General features: G+C 42.6%; 2 protein-coding genes across 5 annotated transcripts; one reads left to right on the forward strand and one right to left on the reverse strand.

Moving 5' to 3' along the window:
- Positions 1–226: 226 nt before the first annotated feature.
- Positions 227–4967, reverse strand: LOC100844719 (probable monogalactosyldiacylglycerol synthase 1, chloroplastic). The gene is made up of 8 exons (XM_010239877.3): positions 4372–4967; positions 3507–3679; positions 2212–2373; positions 1955–2096; positions 1628–1852; positions 1408–1470; positions 1225–1299; positions 227–623 (listed from the first exon to the last, which is right to left on the reverse strand). Exons 1-8 carry the CDS (start codon positions 4900–4902, stop codon positions 387–389), a joined length of 1608 nt encoding a protein of 535 aa, XP_010238179.1. The 5' UTR covers positions 4903–4967; the 3' UTR covers positions 227–386.
- Positions 4968–7348: 2381 nt separating this feature from the next.
- LOC100845027 (protein disulfide-isomerase LQY1, chloroplastic) lies at positions 7349–12716 on the forward strand. Of its 4 annotated transcripts, XR_001407416.2 has the most exons (5): positions 7349–7657; positions 9320–9469; positions 9642–9775; positions 12020–12208; positions 12371–12716. XR_001407416.2 is itself a non-coding variant. In XM_003578093.4 (3 exons), exons 1-3 carry the CDS (start codon positions 7439–7441, stop codon positions 9717–9719), a joined length of 447 nt encoding a protein of 148 aa, XP_003578141.1. In that variant the 5' UTR covers positions 7351–7438; the 3' UTR covers positions 9720–10066. The 4 variants fall into 4 exon arrangements, 1 of the variants encoding a protein (XP_003578141.1); XR_732566.3 differs by having other exon boundaries at positions 12020–12716; XR_002960398.1 differs by lacking the exons at positions 12020–12208; positions 12371–12716 and adding an exon at positions 10298–10786.
- Positions 12717–13426: the final 710 nt, after the last annotated feature.

A 13426-nucleotide genomic window follows, 5' to 3' on the forward strand; every position in this document is an offset into this window, starting at 1 on the left:
TTTTCACATTGGAGGTGCCCTAAGACATCCTGGCTTTCTAATAAAGCTGGGCCAAAGCCTTTTCTCTAATAAAAAAAAGGATTACCGAGGGACCCTGATACTACTCGTGGTGCAATCGTCAGGGTAAAGGGGAAATTGGATCCGATGAATGACCAACAGCCAAGTCAGCGACAAGGGCTGACATGTTAAATGGTGGTCTCAGTAAGTAAATAGTGACAAGGTAAAATATCAAGCCAAACAAAGCTGGGTAATACTTTTTCTTGAGTTCCTTCCTTTCATGATGACATTTGCAAATCAATTGATATTTTGAATCCTCACAAATAACTATGAACTAATGCCGCAAGAAAAGAATAGAACTAACTAAACTCAAAAGGGAAAAGAGGAACTTATGTTGCACATGCATATTGTGGCACAAAAGATTTTTGCCTAACTAGCTCATGTAAATCATGAACAATTTTAAACACGGCATCTGGCCGTGCTAGTTTCAGGGCATTTTGGGACATTACTTGGAGCTCATCGGATCTGGGGCCGAACCAGTCAGCGACAATCTTCGCAATATGTTCTGGAGATTTGGAGAACCTCCCACACCCATTTTCAACAACATATGGAACATTGCCAGCTTCCTGATATGCAAATAAATTATAGAGATGTAAATAAATCAAGCATAATGTAAGATGCTAGATCAATGCTCATATAAACGGCACTAGCTTAATTTCAGGGCATTTTGCCTCTCTTGGTGTGACACATCTTGAAATAGAAACATACAACTAGGTAATTCATAAATAAAAGATACTCCGTATAACATAATCAGAATCAGCTTCAGAGCATATTGTCAGGGTAACTGCATAAAGTAAACAGGGGGTGGTACAAACTACACAAAAATGTCAGGTACACAAATCAACTTTGGTGAAGGATCCATCAATACAAAGATAGCCCATGATTTACAGCTAAGCTTGGATGGTACCGTACAATCTACGGAAGCATGGTATTGTTCTACACTACCAGTTTAAGTGATTTCATTCACAACTACTACTACAACATATTCAACACAGATACATGGAAAAGATCAAGGAGATATTGTTCAATACACATGTATCTTAATCAAAATTCTATCAAGCAGGGTTAAATGGTGCACCCACAATTGAACAACATTACAAACTAGTCAATATCTCTGCAAAGCGATAGAATCAATCAGTCCTTACAAAGAGTGGCAGAAAAAATTACCTGCCCAGCGATATAACCATTTAGAATAATGGGTAGCCCGCGAATCATCGCCTCCGCAATCGTACCAGGACCTGCCTGCAAAATACCATGGATTGGGTATTGTCAAATCGCCACCAATGGTGCATCATTTCATCACATAGTGAAGTGCATGATCTGAGGATGTCGATCTAGTGTGCAGCATACCTTTGTGATGATACAGTCACAAGCACCCATACATTCTTCCATCTTTGTAACAAAACCTTTCACCTAAGATTATAAAGAGAAAAGGAAACATCAAAGAAGTAGTCTGGAGAGAGTATAGAAAGTGGCCAATACAACAGAACTTTTAGTAAAAGAATTTTTTAAGGCGGGCAGTCGCAATTTTCAAATGCTTGGAAGCTACAAATAAGCTTTAGGGAAGTACCTGGACGGGAACTTTCCAACTGATTGACTGCAATCTGCTAGCCAACTTCTTATTACGTCCACAAATAACAAGTATTTGACCCATCGGTTCCCCAAGGCTTTCATCATACAAAGCATTATCGAGCGCTCTAGCAGTGGCTTCAATAGGACCCATCCCTTCCCCTCCGCCCATTAATAGAACAGCAGGCAGATCTTCATCCATACCTAACTCCCTACGCAACTCATCCTATTAAAAAAAGACAAGTATAGATATAACATTCAGTAACTTGTGAAGAAGGCTTAAGATCCAGGAACTAGTAGGGTGCTGATGGTTGAAGAAATTGTTAACCTTCGGTTGAACAGGTTTGACAAAAGATGGGCGTACAGGGAGGCCATAGACTTTAATTTGTGAAGGTTGCAGTCCAGCTTTTAGTGCTCGCTTTGAAACCTCAGCTGATGGACAGTAACATCTAGTCACAAGCTTGTGAAACCTAATGGATAGCAGTAAAATAACTATTTCACTGTAAGATTAATTTCATTTGTATCTTAAATTTGGTAAGGACAAAAAACTGACGTGACATTATATGAACACTGAAACCAGCATACCATGTTGGGTGACAAGTGCTCAGATCTGTGATAACTGTTGTGAATGGAATCTTATCCAATAAACCTCTGGACCGTAGAACTCGAAGGGGAACATGTTGCATCAAGGGATGTACACTAATAATCACATCTGGTTGGTACTTCATTAGACCTTTTGCAACCTCTCTGCAGGAAAAGATAGGCAAATTCTAGATTATAATAATCATGCTATCGCAAATATAAGTACAGCTACAGTACCACAAATCCTTAACAAGTAATCATGGTCTACATATGCATCACTTTAATAATGATACATAACTAAATACATTAAAAAGGCTTTCATCATACAAAGCATAAGCAGACAAGATGATCATTTGTGGCTAAGTTCCAAACAGACAGATTCAGGGCATTCTCCATCAGGATTCATGAATCCCAGTGTCCTCACAGTACACGTCTGGTGATAACAGACTATAGAATTGAGGCTCAAGCATATAAATTTTTTCTTCAATGATTATTGTTAGTTTGTTACAACTGTTATTTCAATTATTAAAATTCTCTTAGATTAGCTCATGCAAAATACAGCTCAAACAATCCAGGGCTTGCTACTCCCTCCGTCCCAGTTTAAACGTCGTCTTAGTTTTAACTCGAATACCAAGGAACACTCAGGCACGTGAAAAAAAGGCTGAACAGATATTAATTGACGCGACCCACATCGATTGAACCTGCCTGGAAAGAATCCCGAATTTATTGTCCTACATGCATTTACCAGGCAGCCCCTGTAGCCTTCTCTGCATTGCCCGTGCAAAGGATTGAAAGCCGGTGCATGCAGGAGGAGCAGTCATCGGGAGTAGTAATTATAGGGAGATGGAAACCGAGCCAGCATTTGGCTGCATGCATTGATTAATGCTACCTAATACGACATCTAATATAGGAAAAAATAAAAAGCCTAAGACGACGTTTAAACTGGGACGGAGGGAGCATAAGAGTAAGCAACCTCCGATATCAAGAAATATTAGGTGAAATTTGAAAACCTCCCTCGAGTAAAACAAGAAGTATAAAGGGAGGAGAGTAATGACAAGAATGTCATATAACAAATTTTCACTGATCTATATTGTTCTGCAATAATTCATTTTCATTGCACAAGCAAAACATCTTGATGAGTAGGAAATCATATTCAGTAAAAATTAGACTACGGTCTATTTACCTTATTCTGCTATACTACAGGTTGAGTAACTCAAGAATGTTGCGACAGTAAGATTTTTCCATAACTTAAATTGTAATTTTGAAGTTCATTTGGGATGTAAATTGTAATTACTTGCCTTGCTATGAATGTTGATGTTGCAGCAAAATGTGGCTGATGAATTACACGCGGTGCGGTACCATAGTATGTCATTTTCCACAAGGGTCCATGTTTCACCAAGAAACTATAGCTTCTGGGCAATTGGTTGAAAGGCCATGGGGTATGTTCGGTCCATAAGTCAGTGACAAAAACCTGCAAAGAATTCACGTGTTATAAAGAAATAAAGAAATACATAGAATAACAGTACTACAATCAATCAACAAAATGAGCATATAAACCAATCATTCATTCATTCATCCTATTATCTAAAAGCGGAGGCATGATAGCCTCATTCATTCATCTAAAAGCGGAGGCATGATAAACCAACCAACGAAATGAGCATATCTACACACACACACCCACACCCTGGCAAGACTCATGTCTGAAAAGTTGTACTCACTCCGACCGGTATTACTTGTCCCAAATTTGCCTAAATACGGATGTATCTATATGTAAAAAGCGTCTAGATACATGTAATATTTTGACAAGTAATTCCAGCTGGAGGAAGTAGTACTATTTGACTTTTCTACAGGCGAACACCTCACTGTCCTAGCTGCCTAAACACACCCATTGATAGCCTAGCGATATGATTCGCTATCGCAATTAGTCATCATCACCACATAGATGATAGACCTAGCTAGGGTAGCACGACACAGTACTGAAGCACGCAACTACCATACCAATAGTATCAGCATATTACTAGAACTACTCCTACCAAGTTGCAACAAGCTACATTTTGTATGTTGGAAGTATAAGCATATGAAGCGATCAAGGGCTACAAATGCATCACCAAATCGTAAACACAAACAGGAGAGCGAGACAAGCTGGACTAAACCGAACGGAACCTGGTAGTCATCGCCGAACTCCTGGGCAAAGGCGGCCTTGATGGCCTCAGCAGACGCACGGTGTCCTCCGCCCGTGTCACTCATCAGGATCAACACCTTCTTGGGCGCCTCCGCCCGCGCCATTCCATCCTCCTCGACCACCCCATCCGCACCCCCACCACCTCCGCCCCCTCCATTCCCGTCCGCCTTGCCCCCACCGCCGCCGCCTCCAACGGCTAAACCGAGGGAGCCGAAACCGAGCGGGGCGATTTGGTTCCCGTGGAGCCGCACGAAGCGGGCGAACTCGCCCCACATGTGGTGGAGCCGCGACGCGGCGGTGGACGTCGGCCCGGTGACGGAGACGGAGACGGCGAGCGCGCGGGAACCCCCGCGCGCGCGGGGGAGGAAAGAGGCGTGGGAGGGCGCGGCGACGGCGGCGGCGAAGGGGAGGGTCGCGGAGGAGGGGAGGAACGGGGACGGGACGGAGAGGAAGGCCGCGGGGAGCGCGGGGTCGGCGGCCGCGGCCAGCGACGAGGCGGTCGGCGGGGGCATCGTGGCTGGCGAGGTGCGTCGCCTCTCACATTCGAGTGCGGGATGGTGGTGGGGAAGAGGGGGAGGTGAGCCACACAGCCTCTTTGGGGGGGAGCGCGTCGCTTTTGATGGGAGTCTGGGTTGGGTTGGGTTCGGGATTCCTGCCCGGTCTATACCGGTCGGTGGTCGACTGGCCGGTCGTTGCCTCGTTGGGGTTGGACGGTGCGCCGTGCCCGCGCGCGTGTATGCTTGTTCTGGTGTGACTCGTGGGTCACGGCCTGATAAACTTTGAACGCCGTGGTCCTAAAGTAAGTATAAAGGTGCCTAACCAACTCAAAAGATTGGGATGCCGTGTTACATGCGACTAAATTGTTTTCTGAGGCACGCAATTAATATAAGCAATACGGAGTAATTGTTCATACACCATCCCACGTGGTGATAAGGTCACGTCATGTGGCGGAGCTAGACATTGCGAAGCGAAAGGGTAAAAAGATACAAAAAATGACACGACGCGAAAATTCGGACCGAGCAAGGCACAAGGCCCACGGTGGGCCTGGGCTTGTTTTGGCCATCGTACAAATGTATCACCAAATCGTAAAAATGTCATCGGCCTGGGCTTGTTTTGGCCAGTCTGAGTCACGAAAAAAAACCCGACATGACACGAGAATTCGGACCGAGCAAGGCACAAGGCCCACGGTGGGCCTGGGCTTGTTTTGGCCATCGTACAAATGTATCACCAAATCGTAAAAATGTCATCGGCCTGGGCTTGTTTTGGCCAGTCTGAGTCACGAAAAAAAACCCGACATGACACGAGAATTCAGACCGAGCAAGGCACAAGGCCCACGGTGGGCCTGGTTTTTTGGTCAATTCTAGACCCGTGGGTTGGCACGAGCGCACAAAAAATGATGGGTCAGACCCGGCAAGACTCGGAACGAAAAAAAAAACACAAACGGGCCAAAACAGCGGGATGCACACTTCTAATACCCCAATTTTCCGAAATTTCCTAGTATTAAACAAAACAGCCCGAATGGCCCAAAACAATGGGTTGCACTTCTACTGGCCTAATTCCTATTTTTAAGATAAAAAAACCCAGATTCGGGCCAGAGGCGAGGCACGAAATGAGGTCTGCTCGGCCTTTTTTCCCATATGAGACACGTGGGCCAACTCAACCCGGCACGAAAACTGTTTCCGGCGATCCGGCCCAGGCAGGCAGCACTAAAAATAGACCTAGGTTACCCTACACACCATTAATTAGCTTTTTAATTTCGCTCAAAAATAATAATTAGCTTTTTAATTTGCATAATGCAATTCAGAGGGCATTGCTTGTGTACCTAAGAAGTCTTCACGCTATAACATAATGTACTGCTGCTATATACCTCAATGCAGTTTTGCGTGGAAAGTTTCTTGCCTCCCGTGTTTCTATATTCCATCTAGTCCTGGATTATTTTGGAGTGTCATGCGTGTAAATCCAGAAAAAGTTTCACATTGTTCGGAAAGACGGAAACTCCGATCAGAGCACGAGCTTCATGTAGCACTCTGCCGTTCTTTGATCGAAGTCCTAGTTTTAGCTTGTCTTTTGTCCCTCTTTCTGTGGTGACATAATTGCATACTCAGAGCACGAGTATTGCTTAATAGCCTTGATAAACTACATATATCTTTACACTTATAAAGATTTGAGTTGGTGGTCGCGAGTTCACTCCAATCAGACAGCCCATTAATGGGTGCAGAATCATCTAATTGCTACTCATTCTATACGTATGCCGATCTTTGACTATGCTTGATTGGTTTTCATGACTTTCAAGATAATTTTTTTTTCAAAAATAATATTTTGACGTAATTCTTATTTATTAGAATTTTTTAAAAATGTGAACACATATTTAAACAGCTCATGCATAATACATATTCTTAATTTCGTAGCAAATCACGGACATTTAACTAGTATTAGTAATTTAATATGATGGATCTTCTTTTCAGTAGCTCATCTCCGAAAAACCTCTCAGTTAAGGGTGTTTCTGTGCTTGCATGGGAGCAATTTTGGGAATGGGTGACACTGACAACCTAACAGGTATTTGTATTCTCTGTGTTTATTTTTTATGCTGAGACAGAGCAAAGAGTTAAAGATATGGTATGCAAAAATGTGAGGAGATAGATAGTTAATGAAGAAAAATTACGTGACGTGACTCCAAACCGAAAAGATAATTCGAGTACAAGATATGACAAGATTGATTAAAGATAGAGAAAAATGAGTATGTTTCTCAAGTCATAGCCCTAGAGACAAAGAATGAAGTTTCTCCGGTGAGGTCTCGTTTTCTTCCGACGATTTCACTGCAAATTCGGTACCCTGTGGCGGCCCGCCAGCCAGAAAAGACTTGGGACGGCCTCTATGCCCACTTGCCAGCGACCGAACACACTGGTAACGACACGCGTGGTATGCAAGGATGCCCCACCACGGCAGCGGCAGCCTTCTCTCTCTCGCCTCACGCCCACGACCTCGTCTCTCACTTGACTCGTCTCTCTCGACCCGTCTCCCCAACTCGAAGCCTCTTGCGCGGCGCAGATGCCGGTGACCGCCTGCGGCGCCTGCGCGGCTGCCTTCCCCTCCTCCCGCCACGCCCGTAGCCCTCCGCCGACTTCCGGGAGCTTCCGGAAGCTCGTACCGCTAACCCCCAGGCGGCTAGGGCTCCGGCTTCCTGCTCCGATGGCCTCGACCGTCGACTCGCCGGGGAACTCCTCCAACTTCGCCAAGCGCATGGAACGCGCTTGGCTCATCTCCAAGGTGCGCGCCCGAATTGCCGCTCTAATTTTCTCTTCGGTTTGATGCTTGCTTATCGCTGTGTAACTGAATTAAGGGAAATTGTGGGGAACTGTCGTGCGCATCTACTGTATTATTCCCGGGAACTTAGTTCGAGGTGCTGATAAATTACGCTGGACCATGGGATAAGGAATCATATATTTTGTTCATGGTGGTGATTCGTGGACTCTCTAATTGGGATACTGGCCCATTTGAGCTTGCTACAACTCTGCAACAACTAAATGCTGCAGTAATAAGTGCAATAGGATGTATTTCTCACAAAATTGTAACAAATGCCGTTTACTTGTACGCACATCATTGAAAAGTTCTCAGGTTTTGAACTAACTCAAACATTGTTAGTTTTGTTGTGGTGGATGAAGTGTTTTCTTGCACACACGAAAAGATGACTGGAGTGCTAAATGACACTGTTGGCCATAAATCTTTCAGCAGTTTGGAGTGCATGTATCATAAGTAACGTAGATTCTGGTGATGCATGGATTCTAGAAGACTGAGCTGTCCCACACACCTTATTTTCCAACAAAATGCAAAAGCTTCGCGTCTTGGTAAATTGATAGAAGAAAGGTTATGTACAATCCCAGGACAAGGTAAACATGACACAAGATACAACATAATGCCCTAAGAGCTAGGAACACATCGGGAGCAAGGCCCCAAGGTTCACCACCTCTGCTCTAGCCCATGCTTGGGCCTCGGGCTGGATCATGTTTAGCAACCTAGCAATGTTAGGTTGCCTGGTTGTCGAAGACGGCAGTGTTATGCTGCTTCTTAGATCCACCACGCCATGAGCATGATAAACGTCCTTCCGCGACGTGGGAGGGGTGGAGCGGATGACAAGATGCCACGAATCCACGAAACCCTCTCCGTCAGGCGACAACCAGCGGTCGGGTGGTCGATCGGACAAACTAGGCAGCTGTTCCACACGCTCACTGAATGTGCATGATGTATGTACTTTATGTGAGGTTTGAACAGCTTGGTTCTGCAGGGTAGTTACAATTAGTTATCCATTTCGTAACTAGTTAAAGAGGTATTAATTGCTGCTAACTTATGTAATTATGCACAGTGCAGTTGTGTTGTTATAGGTTTATTTCCTTGGTGGGTCCATCTTGAATCATGTATTCTTTCTACAATGAAACCTATTCAGTTTGATTGACATGGGTGCAACTATATTACTTGATTAATACAAGCTTTGTATAACTGTATATACGACTGTAAAAAAACGCAATGTTCCATAAGTTTTTGCAAGAACATGATATGAGATTTTGTTGATGTATGTGACAACGATCTAGTTTGGAACTATTGGACTGGGAAATGGGAATGCCACTTCTTCGATTTGTTCACACCTTGTTCTCCAAAACTATAACTAAGGGACATGGTATGATGTAGGATGCGCAATTGCACATTGCTTAATATGATTCAGGAATTAGAATATATGGCTGGTTAACATGTCTTGCATAGAAGGCAATCTGAGAAATGTTATCATTTCTTGGAATTTCATCATCTGATTATGGTAATGGGGGAGCAAAGTCAAATTCCATCTACAGCAGGCAACACAAATCTGCATCCTGTTTACAGCAGTTGCTCTTTGCTAGTTGTGCTGTAATCTCACATTCATGATGTGGTGATATGCAGCAACCAAGACCGACTTCGTGTTCATCTTGTCAATCCACTGGTGATGTAGAGTGCAAGTGGTGTGCAGGCACAGGCTTTTTCATCCTTGGCAACAACATGTTGTGTGAAGTACCCTCGAAAAATACAAGATGCGTGATTTGCTCTGGAAAGGTAGTATAGCACAATAACTTGTTTCGTGCATGTAATTCCATAACTACTTCATGTAAAAAAACTGTTACACTAACTTTTCTTGTTCCATGAAAAAGTTCTTTGACATGACTACATGATAGAATGTTATATACTTATATTCTTCTCGTAACACGTTATATATTCATTTGATTAGGGCTTTGCAAGTTGTGCTGATTGCAAAGGAACTGGGTTTCGCGCCAAGTGGCTTGAAGAACCCCCTATCAACAAATGAATAGTGGAAGTCAACCATACTATAAACTTTACTATTTTACAGTGAGCTTGGCAACTGTATGTACCCCTGTCCTCCAAATTCCCCATGTTTGTAATTGATGGTATGGTTATTATGTTGTGATCGTGTTGGTTCTCTGGATGGGGTGAAACCTTGTTATCTCTTGTATAAGAATGTGATGACAGGCAATCTTTTTAGCTCCCATCCCACCATATCTCTCCAAACAAATGTTACATATGTTTCAGAAGCAGAGATTGATTTGTTTCTGAGACAAGATTGTGGAGAGTGCTTCATTTACATCCATAGTTTCAAAAACAAAATCCTGGAATGAATGCAAATCTTGAAATTAATCATGGTGAATAACTTTACAATCGGGACTTTTCTTTTCCATTTTTTAGGATTCTAGAACCTATTACTCCCTCCGATCCATATTAATTGTCGAAAATTTGCCCAAATATGGATGTATCCATGGCTTCATGGCTAAAAAGCGTCTAGATACATGCAATATTTCGACAATTAATATGGATCGGAGGGAGTATTATATTTTTGTTGTATTGGTTCCATGGAAGTAATCCATGCAGTTTTTATCTCTGGAATGGCGAGGAGACAATGCTGAGGCAGTGCGGTGGCTGGAGGAGTCTAGGCAATGAACATTGTATGGAGGGAGCTGTGGAGGGCTAGCAGAGAATTAAAGGCTTGTAGGATCCTCTTCCTCCTAGTGCTACCCTTATCGGAGGACGACAAACAAGCAATGAGACCCAAACCAAGCCACCTTTGCTAGATACAAGCATGCTAGTGACAAGGCACTAAGCCAGACTCGAAAGATAACAAAGCTCGCTTCACGCTATCCTTTGCACACACCCTTCTGGGTAGGCTTGTTCTTGGATTATTTCAGTGCCCTTTCACATGGTTTAGCACATGAAGAGTCCAACGCTGCAGCAGGATTTGTTCCTGGTTTTTCGTTTTAGAAATCCATCTTTTTGCATGTTTGTTCCCCATTTCTTGTATCTTTTTATTACCAAAAATGTTGCAACTGTTCATATTAAGTGTTACATTGTTCCAATGTCAAAGATTTACTCATCTTTTTTGTGTTGGTTGCATGTGGATGGGGATTTTGCAGGTTGATAATTCTTTTTAGGCTGTGATTAATTACTTTCGCCAAACTTTTCCTCCATTGTCGTGATTGTTTCGTAGCAATTTCTTTGGTTCTCGTTGCAATATCCATCTATTTCATTCTTCATACAGTGTACCCTGTGCTGTACCTGACAATATCTGATTGGATCTTGGGGTTGTTGTGCACATGTGCGTATAAAGAGAGTATCAGAATTATAAGTATTGGAGATGCCAAAGTCCCTTTAGGTATATCGCTTCTTGATCCACGGCATTTCCTAGGGAAGATCAAATAGATATGTGGTCATTCGTGGATTTACTGCCTTGACTAGTAAATCAAGTCCTCCTATAGCTGTTTGCTGAGAGAATTATTAGTTGGCATTGGCACAACCTCTTAAACCTGTGCATTAGAGCCAAGTAGGAAAATCACAAAGTTTCTATCAACCCTATGCTTGTTGTTTTTCTGTTTGAAGGAAAGGAATTTATCCAAAAGATCTGAAGGGATATCATTTTGAAATATAAATCGTCAAGTTTGCATATTGTTGTTTGCTATGGAGTGGACAAGCAGTTTTTTGTCCTTAGGCATTTTGGCCTGTATCCTTCGGGCTCATTGAGTATTTTGCTTCACATTCTTATGCTGCCAAGCCATCAAATTTATGCTTAGGAAAAATATGAGGCAAAACTAGGGGTGCATTATTTTGTGGAGGCGTGTTGCGTTGATGCTTCCCTCTTATCCTTTCTGTTGGGGTCATTTGGCTAAGCAGTAGGGATGGTTTCAGCAGTTAAGACAAAAGGTGCAAATGTTTGGACTCTTTTGAGCCATACAAGTATACAACACAGATCCTCCAAACGAAAGTAACCAAAGCTATTGTTTCCTAGTCCTTGCAATTGATATAACTTATAGTGGAAAACAAAAGAAAAATTGATTGGAGTTGTATGAATTGATTGGGACTTGTATGTCGTATTTGGCCTTCCTGTTACCCTTAGGAATGAACATTCTACCTTAGATATTTGCAGTTTATGCAGCATATGTGTGGAAGAATGATTCAACAAGTTCTATTCGATCTGTTGTCGGTAATCAGAATATCTGACCTCTGTAAACTGGTCTTGAAAACATATTTCCTTATGTCACAAGAAGAAACTAGTTTCATACAGGACTTACTTTTGCTGACTCTTTTTGCTACTTGCTGCAGTCAGGAGCACTTGGCCTGTCTACAGATGATCAAGTTCCACTGCCTTTTGCCATCTGATGATCAATCAAAATTTGCAAAAAAGCAAAGAGGTGGACAAAAGAAAGAACAAGAATAATACTACAAAGTGATTCTGGAAGATGGACAAATGGAAGATTGAAGAAAAGATACTCCATACTGATTCTGAAGATGGTAAGCTAAACTACTAGTTATGATTTTACAGTCCCTCCTCCATCTACTACTTCAAGTGCATGCTCTACAACTTCAGTTACGAGCTCACTCTCCCAACCAAAAAAAGGACTCAAATTTATATACTGAAAAAGGAGTATTTTTTTGGTTTTCTTACTGCAATAGAGACTTGGATGAAAAGGATGGCCACTTTGGGAGATTTGTCATGCACTCAGTACACCCTCGGCATGCTCCATTAGCTCAATCACAGAGGTTCCAATAGCTTGTCAATTAGGAATCTTGATATGTTGTCGGAATTTGTGTTAGCATACTGCAAATAGTGATGCATGATTGGATCTGTGTCTGGTGTTTGTTTGCTATGTCCAGATCAACAATAACAAAAGAGCACTAGTCCATATGCTGTAGCACGTATTCAACAAACCCCACTGGGAAATGATAGGCCATTTGATGCATGAGGGGTGCCTAAAACTGCTACGAAGAAAATAAAGCTGTGTTGTGGAATAATTTTATTGTTGACACTTTTCCAAGGCACATGTGACACAATAAATTACTAGTTTTAATTACACATTATTTATTTAAGATGAAGACAGACCTGCCTAGTCGATAAATATAGGGGTAGTTCCATTAATTAAGGAGAAAATGCTAAGATTAACAAGATTATTGTCTTTCGTCACGTGCTTATTCTGAGCAGTGTAACCCCCAAACTTTTAACCATATTTTTAGTCCTCTTGTGTTCATGGTCTCGAAGTTAACCTTGTTACATGTACAGCCAGGAGGTAAACGTTGATCATCTGTTGAACTTATATAATACTTTTGTTTCCCGTCATATGCATCATGAAACATGGTTGCTCCCCAGTGGAAAAGCACACGCTCCAGATCCTGTGCCCTCATCCTGTCATCCACAAGGACCACAATATCTCATCTCGCTGAGTTAATTTAAGAGTAAAACCCACAACTTCAAGGAAGTTATGTCATCGATACAATTTACCAGATTTAAGTGTGTCATGATTTACCCAATTTAGGAATTATAATTACTAGATTAAGGATGAAGAGGGATCCTAAGTAAGCCACTCCACGCGTCAGGCCGATGTGGCAAGGAATGCCAGCCTGCAGAGCACGTTGGACATGCACTCTCTCGCCTATCTTTGATGTGGTGGACACGACCCGAGCCGGTAGAATGTAACCCTCATCAACACTATCTCAACTTGTCATCGCCTGCTG

This window comes from Brachypodium distachyon, chromosome 4 (assembly GCF_000005505.3).
Source record: "Brachypodium distachyon strain Bd21 chromosome 4, Brachypodium_distachyon_v3.0, whole genome shotgun sequence".
NCBI lineage: Eukaryota > Viridiplantae > Streptophyta > Magnoliopsida > Poales > Poaceae > Brachypodium > Brachypodium distachyon.